General features: G+C 39.4%; 1 protein-coding gene across 1 annotated transcript in view; it reads left to right on the top strand.

The window, feature by feature from the left end:
• Positions 1-13,236: 13,236 nt before the first annotated feature.
• The window catches only part of GC (GC vitamin D binding protein), a 37,946-nt gene continuing 24,322 nt past the window's right edge, over positions 13,237-26,860 (top strand). Inside the window, exons 1-3 of the mRNA XM_036335889.1 lie at positions 13,237-13,368; positions 25,644-25,713; positions 26,245-26,377. Coding sequence (XP_036191782.1) covers positions 13,320-13,368; positions 25,644-25,713; positions 26,245-26,377 — 252 coding nt within the window. The 5' untranslated portion in view covers positions 13,237-13,319. The remainder of the gene's footprint in view (positions 13,369-25,643; positions 25,714-26,244; positions 26,378-26,860) is intronic.

Raw genomic sequence — 26,860 nt, 5'->3', positions numbered from 1 at the left:
CAGCCTGGGTTTCCCTAGAAGCAGAGACCAACAGAGCTTGCATGCATGTGTTTTATTGTGGGATGTGCTCACCCACTAAAGTGATTCCCTCAGAGGAACCACTTAGAACCTCAAAATTCTCTGTCCGGGGATGGAAAAGAGTAGTATTTACCTACCAACTCTCACCCCATTGTCCAGGCTTATCTCAGGGGGCGATAACTCTCTCACCCCTCCAGCTTCATCCAGAAGAACAGGTGTCCCAAGCAGGTGTGGCAGAGAAGTGCTGAAGTAGAAAGGGAGAGACCCACAATGCAGCCTAAATGGGGTGCTGTGAAGTTACCCCTATTCACACCAAGTTTCTACAGCAGAGGGTTTGGGGAGGGAGGGGCACTGAAAGGATGACGTAGGGCACCAGCAGTGTCCAGTGCAGGTCACGTTCCTGAAAGGAAAGGAAGTCTGAAGAGCCCGGTAAACACTAGCTGCGGGCACCACCCACCCCGTTAAATACATAACAGGATCAATCTGTACACTCCAGGAGGCCAAGGACAGGGCATGTTTAATCATAGCAAGTGCTGAGCAAATCTCTGAGTAAAAAACAAATTGAAACATGAGTAAAAGAACAGATTAATAAGTGAGCAATGCTGCTCACAGTTGAATTCTGAATGGAATAAAATTAAAAAGTATGTATCTCACCTACTAAGTAGGTAGGCATAGGACCCCTCACTATCAAGTAACAGTGAACTGAAACATTTCATCCTGCTTTATCAAGCACACATTTTCCAGGCTGTCAATCTCCATGATGTCTCAATAGCAGACGGACATTAGGGACCAAGAAAGGCTCAAATATAGGTTCAACCAGCCTGTATTTACGGAAGACATAGAAAATTTAAATAATGACTCCGGGATTGTTCTTTAGCACAGGTTAACCTGGAATGTATTTGAAATAAAGTAGAGATAAAGGAGTTGGCAATAGTGCTCTAATTTTTTCATCCCTCTTAAGACAAAAAGCTTGCATATCCAACATGGCCAGTTATGGCTTTAGCCATAAAGTGTGTTTTTTTTTATGAGAAAAGTGCTAAATTGGCTTAACTCTAAGCCAATGACCCCAAGATCAATATTGCCAACTTCTAATTTTATGTCTTTTTCAAGTATGCAACCCTTTTTTACTATCAAAAAATGTATCAAAATCTCCCATTCTTTTTTTTTTAATATATTTTATTGATCTTTTTACAGAGAGGAAGGGAGAGAGATAGAGAGTTAGAAACATCAATGAGAGAGAAACATCGATCAGCTGCCTCCTGCACATCTCCTACTGGGGATGTGCCCACAACCCAGGTACATGCCCCTGACCGGAATCGAACCTGGGACCCTTTAGTCCGCAGGCCGACGCTCTATCCACTGAGCCAAACTGGTTCTGGCAAAAATCTCCCATTCTTGATAGCTATTCTTAATTCAGTTCTTTTTTAATGAACTTGCATTTTAATAGCCAGAAGAGTGCTAAATATAATTGCAAATAGTCATATGGAAAATATGTCTCCTTTACAGTCATTGCTTACTTGCTGATAGCAGAGCACTTGTCTTAAAATGCTTGATTTTAAAATTTACTAGTAGACTATTAGAAAAAGCCAAAACTCAGTTTTCTCACCTACAAGAAAGGGGATATCACATTCTTAACATGCCCTTATAAAGATTAAATGAGGAATTTTATGTAAAGCATCCAGCTTAGTACATAGCAAATATTAAGCTCTCACACCTAGTTAATGTTTTTTAGCTGCATTGCATATGGATCAATTGCCTACTTGTATGACATTGAACCCTCCCCCTCAAAAAATGGGAAAAAAATAGTTGTATTAATTAATCTACACAGTCCAAGTTGCTAAGCAAAGAAAGTTTAGATCACAACAGCCATAGTGTAGGAACAGAGCCATTACTAATGTGACTATGCAGTATTGGACATTTTTTTGGCTAGTTCATTGAGAATTATTGTTAAATGCCAACTGTTTGCATTGGAATTTGACAACCTTGGAGTAAATTTAAGAATGACCCAAATCATGGGTCTAACTATAGACCCAGTCTATAGTTAAAGAAAAATTATATTTGAAAATAATCTTCACCACTTCTCTGATTAAACAATAAATCAGGAATCTTCTTAGTAGGAATTCTAAATTCCTTATTTGTAAACTTTATAATGCATATGTGAGAACAACAATAACCCATCTTTTGGGTAATCTGAGAAAAATTAATGTACATTCTTCAGCATTGTACACATCTTAGGTAATATATCATGGAGGTAATATGTGTTGAAAGAGAAAAAAAGGTGATAACAAGGAAAAATGGCAATTCTTTTCTTTTCCTTATTGTTAGCCAACCCCTCCTCCACTACTACCACCAAAAAAAGAGCTTCATCATCTAATGTTTATACACTTTTCATGTGGAGATTCCTGTTCTACCTGTTGCTAAATCCATGTGTGTATTTATTTACCTTTTTTTTTTTTTACTGCCCATTACTTGCCGGAAGCCGGTCCATCCTTGCTGCTTGACACAGTCGCTGCAGGATAGAAACATCTGCACAGCATATGTTTCAAGGGACCTGGCGTATATAGCATACTGTTCTTAATATGTTTGCTCCCCTTAGCGCTGTGTGTTTTAACCAAGGTCACCTCTCCGAGAAAGGTTGTTTCCCCAGGTAGGAATTTTTCCCTGAAGTCAGGGAGGGGATGCCTCTCCTAGAAAGGTTGTTTCCCCAGGTAGGAATTTTTCCCTGAAGTCAGGGAGGGGATAAAACTCCTTAACTAAGTGCCAGGCGGGTAGTTAATCACTACAAACAATCATGCTTAAGCTACATAATAATCTTTACTCCCTGGAATGGAGATAATAAACGCCCTAACCTTTGTAATAGAAATTGACAGGATTAAAATCAACTGGTATAAATACGGATGTAAGAAAACAATAAACAGCAGAACTTCGCTGGAGATCCAGACCAGAACTTGGCTGGAGATCCTGGCTAGAGATCCTGGCTAGGCTGCTGATCAACTGAACGCTGTCTCCGTGTCCTTCCTTCTTCGCCGACTCCGTCCACACCTTTGGGGACCCCTGGACCCGCTGGGGTTGGACCCCGGCATCTGGCGCCCGAACAGGGTTCCCTTAGGTAAGTCCCCCCGTACTTGGGACGGATAGGACTGCACCGTAGGGTGCTGCAGACCCGCCCCCCCCCCCCCAATAGAGAATAAGTAGGGTAAGCGGGTAGTTAGTACAGAACTTAGATTGACAAGATGGGTCATACTGAGTCTAAAGAAAAAAGACTCTGTATTAATCTTTTAACGCATATGCTTACTAACAGAATTGGAGTTGAGGTTTTTCCCAGTGAGACAGAAAGTTTTATAGAAGAAGTATGTCAATGGCTTCCAGAGGATGGAACTGTTAATTTAAAAACTTGGGTTGAAGTAGGAAAGCAATTAAAGAAACACCATGAATCTGACAAGGTCCTGCCATGTTTCTTTTCCCTCTGGGATTCAATCTGTGACACCTTGGCACCAGAGGCAAAAACGGTCGAACTTTCTCAAAATTTAAATAGTCCCTTGGCTCCACCCAGAGAGGACACATCATCATTGTCTTCAGCTCAATCTAAAAGCAATTTAGCTATGCCTACTGATCGGGAGGAGACTAAATATCATAAACATGACCATTGTTCCTTTCCAGTCAGTAGAGAGGAGAATGGCCCTCCCATTCAAAACAGGCTCCCCAAATTAGAAAGGAAGCCTAAACCAGGTCCTGTGGCTCCTATGAGCTCCATGTCTAAATTTCAAAGGGCAATAAGAGAAGCTGAAGCTAATGGAGATCTTGAATTCTCACTCTGCTTCCCAGTTACATATGAGAATGAGTCTGGTGGGAATAGAAACCCCACCTTGGAGCCTATACCTTACAAAGTACTTAAAGAATTAAAATTGGCCTGCTCTGAATATGGACCTCTAGCTCCTTACACACAAACCTTGGTAGAAACCCTAGCCAGTAAATGGATGACTCCTTATGATTGGTCACAGGTTTGTAAATCCTGTCTCTCAGGAGGCGATTACTTATTATGGAAAACTGAATATGAAGATCTTGCTAAGAAAGCTGTAGCCACTAGCGAAAAAACCAGAAAAAGAATAACCCTAGACATGATATTAGGAGAAGGTGATTTTAACACGGCTGAGGAGCAAATGAATATGCCCACAGAGGCACTTACCAAAGTAACCAGTTGTGCAGTAAGTGCCTGGAAATCCCTACCTTATACAGCAGGAAAAAACACCACCCTTACAGAGGTTAAACAGAAGGTCGAGGAACCATATCAGGATTTCCTTTCTCGCCTCATGCAGGCAGTCAAGAGAGTAATCAATAACAAAGAGGCAGCCGATATCCTAATCAAACAACTGGCTTTTGAAAATGCTAATAATACCTGTCAGGCTTTATTAAGGCCGATTCGCAGAACAGGAACTATAAATGATTTTATAAAACAGTGTGCTGATGTAAGTCCAGCATTTATACAGGGTGTAGCTATAGCTGCAGCTCTCAAAGGGGAGACATACCCTCAATATGTACAGGCTATAGGACAAGCCAGCAATAATACAGGTAATAAAAGAAATATGAACTGCTACTCTTGTGGCTTATCTGGGCACTTTAGCAGAGAATGCCCAAATAAAAATAATAATAATACTCAGGCCAGATGGCAAGCTCCTCGACAGCCTGGAAATACATTAGAGAATAATATTAATCCTCCAAAAACCGTTTGTCCCCGATGTCAGAAAGGATTCCATTGGGCAAAGGAATGTAGATCAAAATACTATAAAAATGGTCGGCCTTTAAACTCTACAAATAGCTCCCAAGGAGGTTATATCCCATCACCTCAATTGGGAAACTTGAGAAGGGGCCAGCCCCAGGCCCCTGCAATAATAGGGGCATCAACCCTCAACCCCTTTGCAAATTTCAATCAGTCAGTGACCTCTTCAGGGCAACCCCAGGCAGTGCAGGATTGGACCTCCACTCAACCACCCATGCAGTACTAACCCCAGACTCGCCAGTAGCAGCCATTCCTACAGGAGTGTCTGGGCCGCTGCCTGAGGGAACCGTAGGTTTAATATTAGGACGGAGCTCCACCTCATTACAGGGGCTCTTAGTCATCCCAGGAGTTGTTGATGCAGACTACACAGGAGAAATACAGATTTTACTTTCCCCACCCACCACAACTATACAGATTCAGCCCAACCAGAGAATTGCCCAATTAATCCTGTTACCAATACATAAAATAGGGACAGCTGTTACCCAGGAAGCTAGAGGGGCCGGAGGCTTTGGATCTAGTGATGCAGCATTTTGGATACAAGAAATCCATGCTACTAGACCTACAAAAATTTTACAAATTCAGGGAAAACCAATTGAAGGTCTATTGGATACAGGAGCAGATGTTTCCTGCATAGAAGGGAAGGATTGGCCCTCTTCATGGCCCACGCACACCACCTCCACTTCCCTAGTAGGACTAGGCAAGGCATCTAATGTAAAAAAGAGTTCTCAGATTTTAACTTGGGCTGATGAAGGTCAACATTCAGGAACATTCTGTCCCTATGTAATTACGACTATCCCCTTTACATTATGGGGAAGAGATATCTTATCTCAAATGGGAGTTCTATTATATAGCCCCAGCGGTGTTTGATTTACTCCTGTTACAAAATACTACAAGAAAATGAGTTTAAATATTCCTCTCCTCATCATGTTCTACAACATGCTCAATTTTTAATTAATATACTAAATGTAGATTCTGAGGGAAATTCCCCGATGTACAGGCATTGGAATCCTGATCTAACTAAACCTAAAGCCCTCGTCAAATGGAGAGACTTGCTTACAGGAGCCTGGAAGGGACCTGATGTACTTTTAACCTGGGGGAGAGGATATGCTTGTATATTTCCACAGGACGCAGACTCACCTGTGTGGATTCCAGACTGTCTAGTCTGACCTTATGTCTCACCGCCCGCCATCTCTGCCTCATCATAGCACACCTGACCAGTGTCCGTCTGCAGCAGATGTGCAGCCCTGAGCTGGAACAATCTGTCCATTGGGAGGATCAAATGTGCCTCCGTTTTGTCTTTCCACATGTCCCAGCTTTGCCCCACATCTCCTTTCCTTTTTCCTTTTTTTAAAATCTAACTACTTGTTTGCTGGTTCTTTGGCCTTTCTCCTTCTTTCCTGAACACAGCCTTTTCTAGAATCTCCCTACCCTACTGTTCCAGGAAGGGCATCTCCCTTTTATGCCGTGACTATGGGTGTTTGGTATATGCCCCATACATGGAGTTGTCTTGTGCCAAGAGCCTGACATCCTGGGCTGAGAAAACCCTGTTCCAGGACTCTCCTTTGTCCTGTATTGGCGCCTCTTACCCTTGTGCCAAGAGGGACCCTCTTCTTACAATCCAATTGCCCATAGCTGTTGCCTGAGCTCTCTGTTCATGCTGAGATTGAAGCCTCATGGTGGCTGGTAGCATGGATCTGTCTCTCACCCAATAGCGTGAGCTGGGCTCTCCCTGGAGAAGAAACCTGGGTTCCCCAAGATATGTGATCAATGCCGGGGCCCCGCCAGCAGGCAAGGGGATCCCAAGGCAGTTGCTGGGCATGGAGGCCAGAGGGACATAGGCTACCAAGGAGACAAAACTGAACCTCACATCACCCTACTTGGCCCAGAGATGGCTGGTAGTCAACGACGGGTAAGACTCCACAGGGTGGGGCAACCTAAGACAGGCACAGTCGGGGGCCAGTAGGAGAAAACTTGGGGTGCAGGGGCTTGAACACTCGCCCCTTCTGAGGAAGGTCTCCTGTCCCCATGGCTGCTTCCTGCTTCCCATGCCCAGCTCAGATCGGGACCCAGGTAAAGACAGAGACTGGCTGACAGCAGCTGCCCTCTCACTGCAACAGGACTTGTTTCCCATTTCTACCTTGGACCACAGGGAAAGGGGCAGCTGAAGGAAAGGGCTGTGTCAGGATGCTGCATTCTTCCCTTTCTTCTCCCTCTTTTTTCTAAACACTTCCATGCCTTGTAGTTCTTTTGCTTTCTCTTCTTTTTCTCTCTACTACCCTCCATCTTCCATATCTGCTGACCCAGAGGGCACAGCTTACTCCTCCTCGGACATCGACACCACCATCAACCACGGCCCTGATGGACCCTTTGATGCAGCCCTTCAACTTGCTGACGCTTCGGGAAGCCTGTCGCCAGTGACGCCGCCCGCTAGCCAGACCAACAAAGACAACCAAACCAACAACTTGAGGACAGCTGAAATCCCTTGACTGAAGAGGCTGGCAACCTTCTACAGGAATGGGGCTCCTTCTGCGCTCCATCCACTATGTTTATAGCTATGCTCACTATCATTGCTTGCCACTCTTCTTCCAAGACTTAAATGGCCCAATCTGAGAGGTGGCCACTGATTTGCATGTGCTATCATTTAAAAAATAAAAAAGGGGGAATTTGCCGGAAGCCGGTCCATCCTTGCTGCTTGACACAGTTGCTGCAGGATAGAAACATCTGCACAGCATATGTTTCAAGGGACCTGGCGTATATAGCATACTGTTCTTAATATGTTTGCTCCCCTTAGCGCTGTGTGTTTTAACCAAGGTCACCTCTCCGAGAAAGGTTGTTTCCCCAGGTAGGAATTTTTCCCTGAAGTCAGGGAGGGGATGCCTCTCCTAGAAAGGTTGTTTCCCCAGGTAGGAATTTTTCCCTGAAGTCAGGGAGGGGATAAAACTCCTTAACTAAGTGCCAGGCGGGTAGTTAATCACTACAAACAATCATGCTTAAGCTACATAATAATCTTTACTCCCTGGAATGGAGATAATAAACGCCCTAACCTTTGTAATAGAAATTGACAGGATTAAAATCAACTGGTATAAATACGGATGTAAGAAAACAATAAACAGCAGAACTTCGCTGGAGATCCAGACCAGAACTTGGCTGGAGATCCTGGCTAGAGATCCTGGCTAGGCTGCTGATCAACTGAACGCTGTCTCCGTGTCCTTCCTTCTTCGCCGACTCCGTCCACACCTTTGGGGACCCCTGGACCCGCTGGGGTTGGACCCCGGCAATTACTGTTCTACTTTTTACTTTTGTGATTTAGAACTATTTTTATGGACTAGAAAAGAAAAAATAATACAGCAGAATCACACGTCTAATTCTCTTTGGTAGTCAGTGACTTTTTTAATAAAAGAAGTGCAAAACTTTAAAAAAACAAATTGCATTGGGGTGGACTGCTCATTATGAAACAATTTTCCTTGGGTAAATAGTGGCTCAATTATCCTTAAAATTAAAAATTATATAATTGTATCTGAATAAATATGCCCTACACAATTTAAAAGTACATGGGCTTAGCAGGTTTCTACCAGTGAACCTGGCATAAATCATCCGCACAGAGGCCCACTAAAAACGTTCACATCAGAAAGCAATTATTACTACTTAACGTATAACTACTTAAGATATAACTACTTAACATTTATTAAAACATTATTATTATTATATCTCATTAGAATTACACTCTATGAGGGCAAATGTTTTTGTCTGTGTTTTCATTACTTTGTCCCAAAACTTAGAACAGTGTCTAAATCAATAAAAATAGTTGAATGAATAAATACTGTTATCAATGCTAGTCTAATTACTATAATTGGCACTATAACAGAAAATAAGATATGAACAATATGTTACTATACTTATGCCACATGGCTACAGATTTGATAAAGTTATAAAATAAAATGCCTACCTTTTAAAAGCTATTTTATTTCTTCTTCTGACTTGTTATATCAGTCAAATTTGTAGAATCAAAACTTTAACACATTACACATGAATTTGCCATGATTGAGAAATAAAAAACACCACAGTTTATTCTAAAAAAAAAAAAAAGTAGTTACATTATGTATGTGTATTTTGAATTGAATGTTTGTGTTTGGCTAGATGCTTTAAACAAATTTTCCATTTGAACTGTTATTAAACTCATTGTCATTGTATTCATCGGAGTTAATTAGTAAAGCTTGCATACACATATTTACCTATAACCAAAGTCCATGCTTTTTATTGTCATAAAAACTTCTTTTCGCCCTACCTGGTTTGGCTCAGTGGATAGAGCATTGGCCTGCAGACTGAACGGTCCCAGGTTCGATTCCAGTCAAGGGCACATGCCTGGGTTGCTGGCTCAGTCCCCAGAAGGGGGCATGCAGGAGGCAGCCAGTCAATGATTCTCTCTCATCATCGATGTTTCTATATCTTTCTCTCGCTCTCTCTTTCTCTCTGAAATTCATAAAAATATATATTTTAAAAAACTTTTTTTCTAAGAGCTATAAATTTACACCAAATTTTCTTTGTGGAAATGCAATAGAGTCCCAGATATTCAAAGTAAAACTATATATATATATATATATATATATATATATATATATATATATACACATACATTGCCAGTATTTGTATTGCACTGTATTCTTTTATATTTAACTGGACTCCTTTTTCAGAGTGCAACTTTGTATAGCATTCACATGGAAGTAACTTGAATACAACAAAAAAGGAATATGTAAAGTTATCTATTACCATTAATTATGCATTAACCTCCTGTTTAAAATCTCTGCATTTGAAGTGAAAATCATAAGTGAACTTTCTAATAAGCATAGATTCCATTTTTTTAAAGAAAGTAGGTCAGAAAAAGAATGAGAATAAAAGTTTCTCTATTACCAGAAAACAACTTTTCTAGTTCTTTTTTTCCCCAATCAAATTTGAGTTTAGGTATAACATAAAACTGTGTCCATCAGATCCCTTTCTTAGTCACATATTTGTGACTGAACTGGGTAGCAATTTGACTGTTCTCCAATCAATTCAGTCAAAAGGCTGTCTGAATAATACTAATTAAACTGGAATATCAAGAATGAGAATAACAATGTGAAACCACTTGTTATGTTATAGGGAATTAAAAAAATTAAAACATATAAAACTGTCAAGTTTTCACATTGCTTGTCCAGTGTATTACTAAATATGAAAAGAAACAAAAATTACCAAAGATGAAAAGAAATAAAAATGTCACCCATAATTCAGATAAAAATAAGTCAATAAAAATCAACTCTGAGATAACCCAAACATAGTATACAGTTGATGAAGACTACAAAGAAGATTTTATGTAAAGAGATCTAAAGAATATATTTGAAAATTTCAAAGCAATCATAGTCTTAATGAATAAACCAAATCTCAGCTGCAACACAGAACTATGAAAAATATCAAGTAGAAATTCTAAATCTGAAAAATGCTGAATTCATTGAATGATATTAGAAGAAGAATCAACTCAGATTAATGAATAGGAATTATCCAAACTGAATAACAGAGAGGACAAGAGTTAAAGAAACTGAATAGAATCTTAGAGACATGTGGGATAATGTCAAATAGTCTAATAAACTACTGGGAGCATGTGTGATTAAAGTCCCAAAGAGAAGCGTGAGAATGACATGGAAAAGTCCTTCAAAAATAACAGCTGAACATTTTACAACATTGGAGAAAAACACAGACATAATAGATACAAGTTTAATGAATACTTATCGAGACAGATATAAAATGAACTCTATATACAGAGAATAACTATTGAAAACCAAAGGTAAAGTGATGATCTTGGATAAAATCAGAGAAAAAAGACTCACCACATACAGGGCAGCAATACTATAATGCAAGAATTTCTAAGCAGCTTTGGTAGGAAGAGAAAAATGTGATAGGAAAAGAACCAAAGATGGGCTTTGTTTCATGATTTTGCCTAGAACTCACCTTGTTTAGGAGGGAAACACCCTAAATTTCTTCTGAAGCCAGTGGCAAGAAAGATATAGAAGAGGAAGACCACTTCAAATCAGTTCTTCATGTGCTAAACAATTCCTACAAAATCCCACAGCTTAAATATTTAATAATTCTTTAAAAATCTATTTCTGTAATAAATTTCTGAGTTGCCGCAAATACGGCTTGTAACATAGTGTCAGAATATTGGACTTGGTCTTTTTTATTTGTTTTTCCCCTTTCATCTAATTTACTAGAGTAGTCATTGCAACATGAGACTTTTCACTTAGGCCAATTATAATTTTTTCCCCAGTTTTAGTATCAATACAAGAAATCAACATTTGAAAAACTAAGGAGAATTACATAAATAGGACTGAGAAAAGGTTCATCCATTTAGCTACTAGCATGTGAGTGCCAATTTTCAGTTAGAAAAAAATAAATTCAGCCAAAAGAATGCACTTGTCAGCTAGTGTAGAGATTTCTCAAGAGTACACCTAAATGAGATGTTGCAATTCTTGCTACATGCAACTTATCATTAAACCAAAGTGGTAGATGTTGTTGCAAAAGCAGAGATAAAGTCATAATTTTTTAAAAGTAAAAAAAACAGGCTGGACTTAAACTTTTTAGCAAAATCATAGGGAACAGTTAGCTGTATATCTGAATGAATTAATCATCAGAAGATGACTGAAATTTTAACTGCTAAATAAAAACCTACGAAGAACATATATTGTATTATCTTAAATAAAAATAAAAACTATAAGATATTAACAGTTATTCTCTGAGTTCTGGATTTCTTGATTATTTTTAAACTCTGACACTTGTTCAGAGTTTATTTCCAAATACTTTATAGTAAAACTAAAACATTTTTAAATTAATTTGCACAGTAAACCAGAAGTTTAGCAAAGGAAAAAGTTTATATTTGTAGGCAGGAAGATGATCCTAACAACAAAACTATTTGCCCATTATTTCCTCTCGCAAGATCTCCTTTACGTTACAGGCTGCCATTGACCTTACAGGATACCTTTGCTTTGCTTAGCTACCAACTAAATGAGCTCTATTTTCTGAACCTAACACCCAAGTATCTTCAATGTAGATGGAGGATCTCACTAAAACGGTAACTGCTTTGTGCAGTGTATTGAGATTTGGATGGCCTCTGCCTACATAGTTAATCCTTGGCCACTAAATTGTTCATGGATTTCTAGGTCACTTATCTGTGATATTTCTAAGTTTCATTAGTTCCAATGATCTTCTCAGATATCAATTTGGAAGGTCAGTGAAGACAGTGATAATAACTAGAATAAAGACTACTGATGACATCAATGCATGTTATCATGTGTTCAATGTTATGGTAAATCTGCACATGGATTGTCTGAAACTCACAATAATCTTGTGACCAAAAAATACTGAGTTATCACCACTGGGCCTGTGAGAAAAATGAGGCTTAGAAAGAGAAAATAATTTCCCAAGGTTACACAGTCAATTAGGGCTGGGTGAGGATTTGACTCTAGAGCCTGTATATCCCAACCCTACCTGACCCTGTTTCCAGAAAAGAGGGCCCCTGCAAGGAACAGGAGCTGACCTGATTCTGATGAAGGATGGTGAATGATTGGAATACACCTGTGCTCTCTGGGCAAGTCACAGAATCTATCTGGGGCTTTGTTCCCTCTTCTGTAAAATGAAGATATTGAGTCCCATGTTCTACACAGCCACTGTGAGATCTCTGGTTACAGTACCCTACAATATATCAGTTGTATAGTGTTAGTAGAAAGAACTTTAACTTAGCCGTACAAGTCCAAAATTCACCATTAACTTTTGTGAGTTGGGGCAAGTCATTTAACCTCTCCAGTTATTTGCCTCACTTCAGGGGTTTTTTTGTTGTTGTTTTTTTAAGATGTTGGTAGCTTCAAAAAAGTGTAATATTGCACATAAAGTACTATCCCAACATCTTAAATAAATTTTATAGCATTGAAATTATGGATTTGAGTAATTATGATAAATTGGCTTCTCACTCTTTTTTCTTATTATTTAAAACACCTAATGTGAAATATTTTGAGGTAATACTTATTTGTAGTAGGTTTAAACAGAGAAGGAGGGGCAGGAGGGAGGAATGGAGAGAGGGAAAGATAGAAAGAGAGAAATAACCTCCAAGGTTCCATTCACACAGGAAAAGGGTAGAGATGTCCAAGAGAGGCACGCAACTCTATAAAGAAGGGGAAATGTGCCCAATAACGCACTAGAAATTTTTAGTAAAAAGCAGCAGTGGAAAGTAAGCTATGTATACACTGACTCTTCTGCAGTTTGACCAAGTTAATGATTAAAAATGCTGTCATGTGTCACATTTTCCCCAGGGTGTCTATTTACCTTGATATTGATATTATTTTATCTCTTCGGGCCAAGGATGCCCTGGCTTCTGTATAGAGATTAATGATTGATTAGCTCATAGTCGGGAAGCTTACTAAAAGGGAACTGGTTACGCTTAGCTGCCATTTTTTTCTGGGTTACCTGCAGGAAACAGGGTGCCGCAGGACTTGCCAGCCGGGAAATGAAGAGGATCCTGTTTCTCCTGCTCACCGTGCATGCTCTGGAAAGAGGTGAGACTTCCCGTGCTGGGACCATTTACAAGAACTCTCACCAGTCTAACTGTCTGTCGCCACTTTACAAAAGTATACAAAGGTGAAAAACAGAGTAATTGGCGAGGATGTTAGGAAGAGACGAATCAAAGCATGGTTAATCTGAGCTGAAATGGGGCCTAGAGCTTTCAACTGGAATAGCCGAGACATCAAGATAATCTCATGAAAGGAAGGAAAAGTATATAATTTGTCAATTATCCTTCCCTGCTCTTCTGATAGCCAAGACCTGCGGAGAATGTTTTGAAGTTGGAATATTTTTTTAAAATGTATTTGAGATACAGAAACCTCAGTGTGTTGTTCCACTTATTTATGTATTCATTGGTTGATTCTTGTATGTGCCCTGACCTGAGACTGAACATGAAACCTTGGTGTGTCAGGACGATGCTCTAACCACTGAGCTACCCTGCCAGGGCAAAATTAGAATTAGAAATTAGAAATTTAGTTAATAGAAGAAATGCAAATGGAGGCTTTTATCCATCCATGGGCACTTTTTTTCAGATTTTAAATATTTATTGCCACTGAGAGCATAATATACCATATCAATGAGGTCGACTGAGATTTGAATCTCTTAAAGGAACGCCATACATATATTTGAAAATACATTGTAGTTTCTAAAATATCCCACATAAAACAATTTAATGGCCATGAAACATGATTATCAAAAGATAATTGAGCTATATTTTACTAAGATTATTCTTCAAATAGTATCTTCATCTTTTAGCAATGTTTAAAATCTTTTTAAATGATACAGGTTGAAATTATCTGAAGTATACAACTTTATAAAATTTTCAGCTTGGGAAATTTCCATAATCAGTTTCAATTTACTTTTCTGGATGATGCCTAAATACCTGTAAGGGATCTGCATTCATCCAGCTTTGAGGAATTAGTTTTCACTTAGTACTGTCAGTCTCACCGAAGTGATACATTAATATTCGTATTAGTAATGTATTTAACCTGTGGAAGAAAATGTGTATAGTCTAGGAATTATTGGTATTAAATGTGACATGAATAATCTTACTCCTGACTTATTCTATTTACATTAACTTTTCCTTGATCTTACTTTTGTTGTACAAATTTTGTCTCATTCACCAACAGATTTTTAAGTAAGCTATGGGTCTTTATGTAAGACTACAAAGTCTGAGATGTACTGGGGTATAAATAAGTAACATAAATTGTGTCCCCTAAGAGACCTCTGAATAGGCCAACACCCAAGAAACCCTGAAAGCTTATTCCTTTGCCCCAGGGCTTCCCTGGAGTAGATCTGAACCTGAAAATGCCTACTGCAGCAGTGTTGATCAGGATGTTCAAAACACCAGAAGGCTCAGTGATGGCTAGGACCTGGAATTATATGTGGATGTTATAAGGTGGGACATGAGTCTCCATGTCGGACTGCTGACTCAGTAAGTGTACATTGCCTTCGCCTAAAAGAGTTATAGTGTCCTTTGAAGAATAACAGAGAATTCTGCAGCCTCTATTTCGACATCCTTCAACATCCTCTGACTCTGATGAAATGGATGCTAAAGTCAGCTTGCTTGAAGGTCTAAACTTCACGTCACGCAGGTGCCATAGGTTTGACGATATTCCCTGAGACATACATAATACATTTGCAAGTAACCAATGTTTAATATTTGGCTATAGGGGTCCTGACCCTTCAGTCCTCTATTCCAGGGGTGGGGAACGGCTAGCCCGCCGTCCATATAAGGCCCATGAAATCATTTGATCTGGCCCTGCCAAGGCATTAGGGGTGAATTAATTAAATGTTTGACCAAATACAGCAGGCTAATTTTTACGTTGATAATTTTGTATGGCCCCCAAATAACCTTTTAAATATCAAAATGGCCATTGGCTGAAAAAAGGTTCCCCAACCCCAAATACTAAGTCAGCAATGTACCTGGAAGCTAGAAGTGTGCCCTTGGGGGAAAACTGCAAAGTATATGAATTAAAAGAGTTGAGAGAACTTTGGATGGTGGAGGATTGTTAGAGGTGCAGTTTTCTCTGCCTGTTACAGTTCTAGATAGCTAACCGACCACCCACAGCATTTGTCTAGACCACCTTTTCTAAACGTATTTCACTCAAGACTCGTCTTGGAAAAAAGTCTCTATGGTCAAACACATTTAAGAAACAAGCTATACATTAGTCCCTCTTGGTTGGTTCACAATCACTGTGTTTGTTTTCCTAAAGGTTCTGAGAAGTCCTGTAAGAAAGAAACCTTACTTAACCCAGAGTTTCCCAAACGTATTGGCTTTTCCCTAAATTGCCTATGTCCTATGGGAGCATTTCTGGATATTTCAGGTCTGTAATGGATACTGCTGTGGCTCAGCATGAACATCAGCTCCAGTTAGGCCAGTCCTCTCCTACCCAACAGCACTGGGGATACAGCCCACAAACCCTTCTGTGCTTCCGGGGAGATGCACAGAATCTGGATGGAGTCATAAGAAAACACCCAATATACCTACCCCTTTGAAAACAAAACAACAGTGTTTGCCAGTTGCCTCCACCTGGGTTCTTTCCCTGGGACTGAGATGAATGTAGTGCTAATCTACAATGTACCTTCCCCTCTCCCCAAAATACAAGCAAAGGCTGCTGACTCAGCTATATAATTAAAAGGAGATAATGCTAACTGGAAGTAAGTTACTGCAGTTCATAAGAGCTGTTGGCAAGAACAGGATATTTATTGTGAATATTTTCATTTTTGCATCAAGCACTTCATTCTTAGCATATATATTTTTATTAACCATGATACCAAATAGCAAGAAAGTTGTGGGTGAGCTGTATTTCCCCTTCTTCCATTTGCCTCTTAAAGCAGCCCTAGGCAGTGTGGGCTTTCCCAATCTCCCAAGCCACCACTGAATCACCTCGCTTCTCTTTTCTACAAGTTGCCTGCCCCTTTAACAGTAACCACTTGAAAATTAAAGTTGCCCTTAGTTTGGTTCAGGAACACAGCTGTACAGAATGCCGGACAGAAATAATTTAGGATAAGTAGATATCCTCTCTGTTTTCCCAAATATCTTTATAAATTTTCTGCCAAACCTACATAATGGTTATTAAGGAGTTGATGTAGAATGCGAGAACTATGTGACAAAAAGGACACAGCTGTTTAAAGAGCTAAAAGTGAGTTTCAAGCAGAAGGAATGCAGGTGCAAAAGTCCTGAGCTAGGAACCAGCATGTCCAGAGTAAAGGCATAAAAGAGGCTTTAGCCAAGAGCGAACAGGAAAACAGCTGAAGCCAGAGAAATAGGTAACTTCACCATCAAAGGCAACGTTAACCTCCCCAGAAATCAATAGCAATGTCACACTTCACTGTTGTGAGGTGCAATGCGAGGTTTCCACTCACCATCATGTGTGTAGATTAGGGACAAGCGTGCATCCTCTTTAAAAGGCCATAAGATTAATCTCTAGGGGAAGGAGATTTTAAAACTCCTTAAAAAGAGTTGATTACCCTCTCCCCGAGAATCTACGGTCACCTAACTTCGTTATTCTGCCCACTGCTGTCCAATTCTCTCTCCAATTTCCCCCCAGTTCACTCTGCTCTAGCCACACTGGCCCCCACACTATCCCCCTCTCTATGTACTTCAGGGCTTTGCACTAGCTCCTCCCTCCCCTTAGAGCACTGATCCCCAGTATCCACATGGCTCTCCTCACTCCCTTCAGGTGTCTGCTCCAAGTTCATGTATAAAGATGGCTTCCCTGAGTAACCTATCTCACATAGCACCTACCACTCCGTTTTCTTCTGTCCTTGTACCATGCTTTATTTATTTTTTAGCACTCATCATCTGACCCTATCACCAGCTGTTCATGTGTTTATTGTAACAAATTAAAATGTAGAATATAAAATGTAGAATTTGGGCAGAACCAGAATTTTATCAGTTGGGTTCACAAGGCAATGTTATCACTGCTGCCCTTATTTGAGATACCTCAAAATCTTTCACTAAAAACCAAGAGAAATAACCAGTCACTAACACCAACGTAGAGGGAATTTAGTGAAATTCATGCTGCCTACTATGAATCATCCAGCTGGTCCAAAAACCCATTCATCGCTATCCCATAAAACTGGCTCTGTCTACTAACTTCCCTTTTTTCCTGACACCACATTATCGGAATCATTTATGGTCAGTCCTGTACAGCCTTCTTGGATTTTTAAATTCATTTTTATTAGCCCTATTCAATCTTTCCACACTGTGTACATTTCAGCCTTGAAGTGGCTCAGACTTGTACAAAGCATTCGACCATAGAAACCTCCTCAGCATCCTTTTTGCCTCCTCCTTTACCTCCAGCATATGCCTGGCTCTCCAGGCCTGTGAGCACACCACTCAAACCTGTGTTTCCACTGACGTTTCCATACGCTGTCCTTATCCAGGCCCTCGTTCCCCTTTACTGGGCTATTGTAATGGCTTCCTACTCTAACCCTTACCTCCCATCCCTTGCCCAACCAATTCATATTATTTTTTTTTAAATATATTTTTTTATTGATTTTTTACAGAGAGGAAGGGAGAGGGATAGAGAGTTAGAAACATCGATGAGAGAGAAACATCGATCAGCTGCCTCCTGCACATCTCCTACTGGGGATGTGCCCGCAACCCAGGTACATGCCCTTGACCGGAATCGAACCTGGGACCTTTCAGTCCGCAGGCCGACGCTCTATCCACTGAGCCAAACCGGTTTCGGCCCAATTCATATTATTAAAATACAATAAAAACTTGGCATAATGTGATAAATGGAGTCCATAAATGAACTGATTATATTTTTACAAATCAGGATACTATTTTGGTGAGATTACAGGGATCAGGCTGTCTAATACAAATCCACCCCAAGTCTAGACCCTTTTTTACTAGAACCATGGAAACAACATTGGGCATTTTCCTTTCTTCTCTTGGATCCTCGATCCTAAGGGCCTTTGAGTTTGCCATTCTTGCATGGATAGTGCCTGATAATGAGTCTTCAATTTCTCACTGGATTTTGGACAATTGTATTTCATTAAGGAAAAAAAGTTTGTTGGTACTTCAGCATAATAATTACATACTATAGAATTGTTTGGGCCTTGTAAAACATTTATAGAAATAATTTTATTAATAATAGAAAAGGATGATTACTAACATTTAAAAAGGAAGTTTCTCTTTACAAAATAATGCCATTTATGGTAACCTGTTGGACTTAAAAATGCATTTAAATGGTTCAAGGTATCTTCTTGATAAAAAACATGTATGATAATGGAGACAGACAGTGATAAGTATATATAATATAGCCTTGACACTGGGTTAACTGAGTAAATAGAAATCATACAGTTTTAATAGCCATTGTAATGTATGGATGGATAGGAAAAGAAAAATCATCTGTGTCCAACATTTTCTAAATTATTTTAGTCAAGGGATAGAGTGCAGGCCCTGGCTGAGTAGCTCAGCTGGTTAGAGCATCGTCCTGATACACTAAGATTGCAGGTTCTATCCCCAGTCAGGGCACACACAAGAATTAGCCAATGAATGCATAAATATGTGGAGCAACAAATCAACATTTCTCTCTGTATCTCTTGTTGTTTCACTTTCTATGTCTGTCTCTCCCCTCCTTCTTCTTTCTCTCCCCTTTCTTCCCTCTCTCTAAAATAAATCAATACATTTAAAAAAAAATTTTTTTTTTAAAAAAAGAGTCCATAACTAGCCAATGAAGCAGAATTATCAGTACTTCCTGTTTATATCAACTCAAATGTATATAATATGGAAATATGACTTTGCCATTCCTTATTGAATGATACTTTCTTCAGATTTCATAATGCTTAGTTAATTAGCTTTTTCAAAATTCATGTGTGTCCAGAATAATGCCAAGCACACAAGATTTAAAAATATGATTGTTGCACTAAGTGAATTTCTATAGAAAGTAAGATAATTTTGCTTAAAGAAAATTTTAGTATTGGCCTGCTTTTTAAGGTCTATTTCAGCCGTGGGCAAACTATGGCCCACGGGTCAGATCCGGCCCGTTTGAAATGAATAAAACTAAAAAAAAAGACCGTACCCTTTTATGTAATGATGTTTACTTTGAATTTATATTAGTTCACACAAACACTCCATCTATGCTTTTGTTCCGGCCCTCCGATCCAGTTTAAGAACCCATTGTGGCCCTTGAGTCAAAAAGTTTGCCCACCCCTGGAAGTACCTAGTGAGTATTACTATATGTCCCTGTCTACACAAAAACCAAAGCACTAGACAGGCTTTCAGCCATCCTGCTCACCTTTCTATTTGTAAGGTTTAAAAATCCTTACAACCTTGTCTTTAAAAGGGGAATATTCCCCTGGCCAGTGTGGCTCAGTTGGCTGGGCATCATTCTGTGCACTGAAAGGTTCCTGGCTCAATTCCCAGTCAGGGCACATGCTTGGGTTGTGGGCTAGATCCCTCATAGGGGACATGCAGGAGGCAGCAGATTGAGGTTTCACTCTCACATCAATGTTTCTCTCTCTCTCCTCTCTCTCTCTCTCTCCCCCATCTCTCTCGTCCTCTCTCTCTGCAAAAATCAATAACAAATCTTTAAAAACATAAATAAATAAAGGGAATATGAAGAGGAAGAATGAACTTTTCCAGGACTTGTAATTACAAATTAAGACCTCAGAAGGGCAGGAATAATAAAGAATCTTTCAATACCATAAACAGAATACTGAATTCTAATAGTAATTCTCAAACCCACAGATAAAATACGCTCCAAAAAGTTAATGTTGCTTATTTGGATGTTAACACAATTTTCCATATAAACAATTTATACACAGAGCTGAAGTTCTTAAATTGACACAAAAAATGTGTAGTAAATATTGGAAGTGAACTGTGATAACTACGAATCTCATAGGATTTTTGTGAGTGAGATAATATGTAAAATATTTGGAACATTGCCTGACTAATTGTTGGTACCCAAATGTGAACCATTACCCTGATATTATTTATTCTTCTATTGCTTTAAAAAACTAAGCCCTGCACCCCTGCAATGCATTCTAAGTTTCCCAAGTCAGGATGCAGGGGACATCAGCCTCACCCATCCCAAATTTACTCCCTTATTGTCATCCACAAATGCGTTTGCAGGGGTGAAAAAGTGCCCAACTTATGAAGGGAATGGGAGGTGGAATGAGATGCATGGAAAAACAATGCCTCCTTAGGACTTTGGCGAATATATCATCTATACAGGCTACTACCCATGATGAACCCAAAGACATTAGTTTGAGTGGCTATCAAGTCACTATTGCAGCTGGGCAACTAACCCATTTATTCTATATATTCTACTGTTTTAAAATTTTCAAGATCTGTAAAAAAGGCCCCATTTGTTCCACTGATGGAATACTAAGAGGTACATTTAATTTCCTCTAGAGTAGTTAATAGGCAGATGTCATATAGACCTCTAGATTTAGTATTAAAAGAATTGAATTCCTTCCCATGGATTCAAACTCAGAAAAGTGCACACCTGCCTGCAAACATCAATATCAATATGAAAAACCAGAGTAATGTTACATATAAAGATAAAACCAACAGAAAATAGCCCGAAATGGAAATAAATGTTAACTTGATTGCTAGTTCTTCATTGAAGAAAATGTTTCTAGTGATACATTCATAATTTTCTTTAGCTCCAATATTCAGGTCAGCTTCCTAAACCAGGCCAGCAATGTTGAAATTCTCAAATAAAATCATTACTCTGAAATCACCAATATCTAGTCCAACTGCTTAATAAGCACTGCAAACCAGAATCTTATTGATAAAATTTAAAAAGCAAAAGCAAATATACTGACCTTTGCTGACATAGCCGAGCCTGTCAGCGTAGAATAGAAATAAAAATGCCACAGAAATGAAATTGCAAAAATATAAAATGCCCAGCAGGGCTCTGAAACCCCATGATTCTTCTGAACAAAATTGGAAAACAGCAACACAAGACAATTCCCAGCTTTCTGTATCAGCATGTATTCAATTCAGTGTTATTTAGGGTCCACTGATCGCTCCTGGTATACAAACAGCTTTTCTAGGGGACCAAGTTGCTTTCAGAGAAAGATTATAACAGCAATAGTTAAAGCACTCAAAATACCTTTTTAAAGTGGAGTTTGTACCAAGACAGTATCTTATTGTCTATCCCCAATAGATTTGCAGTTCCGTGAGGGCAGAGATGTGTCTATTTTGCTCTTCATTTGTACATTCAAAACTGTACCCCATGTCTGGCACAGAGTACATCTTTTAGGCATGTCTGTTGCATGCATTCATGAATATTGTCAGCTGTGTTGGAAGAGGTGAGTTGCATGGAGCACGACAGATTTTCTGAAAGTAAATCTAACTTCTTTTCAAAATTCCAGAATGAGACTTGGCTTACCAGAATGTTGCACAATACAGGTAGAAATGAGACACGTTATTGCAAAAACCAAAAATTCTGTTAATGAAATGTGTAAACATTTAATGCCGAAAGGTCACTGTGTGAAAAAGATTTCACCAGTGTCACTGAGATTATGCCAATATTTACTGGAGCCACGTCAAAGTCCAGATTGCCCGCTTTAAAACCACGTGGCACATTAAAGAATACAGGATGCCATTTACAATTCGTTCAAGATAGAATTTAATTATATGAATCAACGTCTGCTCAACTGGAATGAAAAACAATTTTATTAAGCAGTACTCCATGGAATAGAAATCAATTTGTAATAATCACACTGCAAATTAACTTCAGTATTTGTTGTTTTTTGGAAGATGAGAAAATGATTAGCATATTTGCCTGCTAATCTTATAAACAGTATATGTTCTCTTCGGATAAATAAAATTTTTAAGTCAGAGATATATTTCGAGTCTTCCACCTGGAAGACACATGGCGCAACAGCTCCCTCTGCAGGTAGGTTTTGTAAGAGCAGTGTTACCTTTTTATATATTACATTCTGAATTTTCTCAATGCCTCCTTTTTGGGCTTCCTCCTTGCTTCTGTCATGCCCAAAGCTGAATGTGCCCATAAAAATGGCTTCAAAACCATTTTAAATCTTATATAGTCAATCTAGTTTTCCGTTCCCCTCTAATCATTTTGTATTCTAGCGAAAGCACTATATAAAACCTGTGGATTCCAATGTACTTTGGTGCAAACACAAGTAGTTGATTTCATTAAAGCTATTTAACAAGGGATAGATCATCTATAGTGGTCATTTACTCTACATTCACATCTACTCACACATTCCTGTAACACACTGAATAAAAACTACTTTTTTGCTGAAGTGAGAAATCCAACTCTGACAGGTTAGAAACAAATGCTTTTCGAAAAGGTTTATCAGAGGCTCCATTTGCATACAGGCTCCCACTGTGAATGTTATTGAGTAGCCATGATAAAAAGTATTAACAAAAATAATCTCTGCAATTTTACAGGGAGATTGTATTAACAAAGTTAGCCCCTCTGCGTTAAACAGAGAAAGAGCTATTTTTTGTAAGCATAGCTTTGGGGTAAAAAGGTTCCATATAATTTCTTACTACTTCTAAAAGGGATTATCTTGTAATAATCCCTTGATTTTAGTCATCAAGCGGATACGATCTTGTACTAAAATCAGGAATCTGTCATATAGATGGTTATTTAAGCTCCATTTGAATATTTCCAGTAACAAACCACACTCACTTCTCCAAGAGGCTGTTCGCCATTTCAGCTAGCATTTAGCCGTGGCTACAGTCAAGGTCTGCCACTGAACCAAAGTCTCCTGCCAGCCCCTTCTCCCAGCTCTACCTTCAGAGCAGCCTAAAACCACTCTGCAGGCATCAGGAGGTGACAGCTCTTCGTTCCAGGACAGCTGTGCCTTCAATTCTTCCCTGTATAGCCTGCTCTCCAGTCCCACAGAATATCATCAATGATTAATGGACATTTTCTGCCTTATTTTGACCTTTTGAAACTGTGACAATATCCAACTTTGTAAACCAGTCAATAAATTCCGGGAAGTGTGCTAGATTTAAAGGTTCTCAGATACAAGTGGCTTTCTGTAGTCCACTGACTATTAGTGTTAACAATCCTACTGTGTTTGTCCTAGTTTCCAAAATAAGAGGTTTTGAACATGTGGGTTCTTCTGTGTTATTTTCATGGAATTTTAGTTGGTCCCTTATTACAAAGCGCTGCTTAAGGATGTCTTTGTTCTTAGTTCTGACTCTTCTCATCTCAGTACTATACTTTGAGTCATTCACCTGAAAGATACAAGGTGCAACAGATTCCTCTATGGGTAGTTTGCATCAGTAAATCTAACAAATCCACAGAGAATCATTTTTAGGAGGAGGAGGAGGAGGAGGAGGAGGAGGAGGAGGAGGAGGAGGAGGAGGAGGAGGAGGAGAGACCTTCTCTAGCCTGTATCGAATCACCTTCATTCTAAACCATAAAACAAAAAATTCTACCCTCACAGACTATAACTGTTAGAGAGGTGAGGACATCTGGGTGATAAAGGCATGACAGCAATTGCCATCACCTGAGATGGATTTCCTATTATTTAAAGTCAGGAAGATAAGTCACTAAAAGTTAAAACCACTTATCTCAGAACAGAATCTGAGTCATTTAAATCTGAGTCACTTTTAATTTTTTTTTTTTAAAGAAAAAGCACCATAGAGTGTTGGAAAATGTCCTAGACTTATTTGCATAATGACATAGGGAAGAACACTGACTACTTCCCATGCCCCCCCCCTCCACACACACACACACACACACACACACACACACACACACACACACACATACACACACACTGCATATGGAATAGGTGTGTTGAACAAGTGAGTCTCACAAACAGTAGAAAACTCATCTCCTCCTAACCTGAGCAATCTAGCTCTTCCCAGTCTCTTGAGTGGACTAAAGAGTAAGTTCCATGATTTTTCTGTTCACTCTCAAATAAAATGTCTTCTGGTCCCTTTGAACCTAGAAATAACTACCTCATAACAGTTGTGGGAATATCTGTTTGTGTTTAATAGCCAAAAATGTGCAAATTTGCTTAAAGGTGAAGCTATTCCACAAGATCAGGCCCCAGTCAGTCCCATTGCCTGTGGTGCCAAAGAGGGACAGGTACACTTTCCTCCCACTCTCTAGGCTGCTTTTGGTTCCTCAAACACAGGGAAGGAAGAAGCCAGCAGAAGAGGTAAGAGCAGGAAAAAGTAACACTAGTTCACTGGGCAGCTTAGTGAGCTAGTGTTGTTTCCTCTGGTTATGGGAGACATTCAATGTCAGCATTTTCTTTGTGGCTTCTTTGGGGATCTTTCTCATCATCCTTGGAGATCTCTCACATCCAGCTAACACCTCAAAACTTTCCTTCGGACCTCTGATTTCAAACTGCCTGCCTCTGCACAGAGGTATCCCACCATTGGTGGCCCACTGTCCTCTAGTCAGCCCTTTGGGGGAGGGAGGGGGAGAGAGGGGCAACACAACTCCAGGCAAACTCGCTGTCCTGTGTGATCCATATCAGGTCCACAGCCTTAACAAAGCTTCCCACTCACAACCCTCTCCTTTGTTGCTCCAGGCCACTGAATCAGCCCCCAACCCTTTAGCTTTCTCTAGTCTGAATCAGACACCTGTCCATTGTACCCCATGCTCCAAGGGTCACCTATCAAGGTCTCTGATTGTTTTTCTCAAAGCCCCTTTTACTATACTTGAAATGAGGAGAAGCACACCCCTCCACTCCCCCAACCCCACCACACTGACAACTTTATCCAAAAAAACATTTTACCTAATTTTCATCTTTTGCCCCAGCGGAAATCCTAGGTTTCTGTTATACAGTCTGGAGGTGGGTAATAGAGCAGTTCTCTCACACTCCTTTTTAAGGTCCTGCATCAGAGGGGTAGCTCTTCACTTAGGAATGTAGACACTCTCTGGATTTATTTTTTTTTTTTGTCCTCTTTCCCCCTCCCCCCTTTTGAGAGCTCAGGTGAAACAAAGATAAAGAAGAGAGGAACAAAATGTCCCATTTTAGCATTATTATAAAGATGGGACCTAAGAGAATGATTGACACATCAATAGGCTCTGATAATCATTTGACTTATTTACTTTCAGTATTAGATCACTTTTTTCTGCTGTCTATTAATATTTATAGCATGCCATAAAATTCTGATCTATTTTTATAAAACAGCTAGAAAGGCACCAAAAAATGGAATTGCATATAGAAAAATGCTAGTTTCACCACAGATAAGTCACATAAAGGATCCCATTATACATACGCATTTAATGAAACATTAATTAAAAGGGAATAGAAAGAAAATGTTTTTTGTTTTTGTTTTGTTTGTTTTTTTGATTCCTAGGCCGAGAATATGAGAAGGATAAAGTCTGCAAGGAATTAACCAATTTTGGAAAAGATGACTTCACATCTTTGTAAGTATGAAGCACTCACTCACCCTCTAGGTTACTTGACCTTGAATGAAACTGCATGTAAGGTTAATTTCAACTCAGCATGAAGGGCTGAACTGATTTCTGATAAGATTAACAGGATAGAGCCCAGGGTCAAAGGAGGCAGAGAAGGCAGGCAAATGGAGGACATCCAAAGATTCCAGTTGAACTATCATTGCTGTGGTCTAAAAATTTATTAAGCAATAGTTTTCTAAGGTAAATTAAAATGCAAACAGTACATGCTAGGACTAGCAAACAAAGGCAACAGGGTACAGAGCAGCTTCATTGAGAGAAGAATGAACATGAGGCTGTTTTGATAGAACTCTCAAGTTCAACTCCTGCCACTTAACAAGATCAGTTTACCTAGAGCAAAACTGAAAGGCAACTTTATACTCTTTTCATTCATCAAGAAAATACATGCACCATTCCTTTAAAAAAACTGAAAAGAATATTTTAATATGTGCAAATGTGGGAAACATTAATTTGAATTAAGTATGGGTTTACTTTTCCCCTCAGATCAATGGTCCTCTACAGCAGAAAATTTCCCAGTGGAACTTTTGAACAGATCAGTCATCTTGTGAAGGAAGTTGTCTCCCTGACAGAAGCCTGCTGTGCTGAAGGGGCTGACCCTGACTGCTATGACAACAGGGTAGGTTTGCGTGGCCTGGCCGGGTCTGTGTGGCCCACAGAAGGAAGCCAACACAGGTCTTTATGCCATATCTTAGGGAAATTCTAGACAGCGACTCCACCTACTCCAATTTTGGAGGCAATACGAAGCCTGTTCCTCTAGAGCTCAGATTTATTCTAGCAAAACAAATCAACTCTGCCCATTAGTCCTACAGGTTCAAATGAGAAAACTGGGGCATATACTGATTCAGGAAATAGTTCTAATAGATTTTGTGTGTTCTAATAGATTTTGTTTATCCTAAAATCTACACATACCTTTACCATGCCAAGCCTGGTACTGACTGACCCGAGCAATTCAGTGTTGGCCTCAAATTAATTTGGTGTTCAAAAGTTGCCCTGTATACATAAACCACCAGGTTTGGGAATTTCTCCCCTGAAGTATACATGCAGAAATTATAATGCTGACATGACAGGGTTCAAAATACAGACTGAACAAAAGTGAACC

Source organism: Myotis myotis, unplaced genomic scaffold, assembly GCF_014108235.1.
Source record: "Myotis myotis isolate mMyoMyo1 unplaced genomic scaffold, mMyoMyo1.p scaffold_m19_p_1, whole genome shotgun sequence".
In the NCBI taxonomy this organism is placed as follows: Eukaryota; Metazoa; Chordata; class Mammalia; order Chiroptera; family Vespertilionidae; genus Myotis; species Myotis myotis.
The sequence above is the reverse complement of the archived record's forward strand: the minus strand, read 5'-3'. Positions and strand labels throughout refer to the sequence as shown.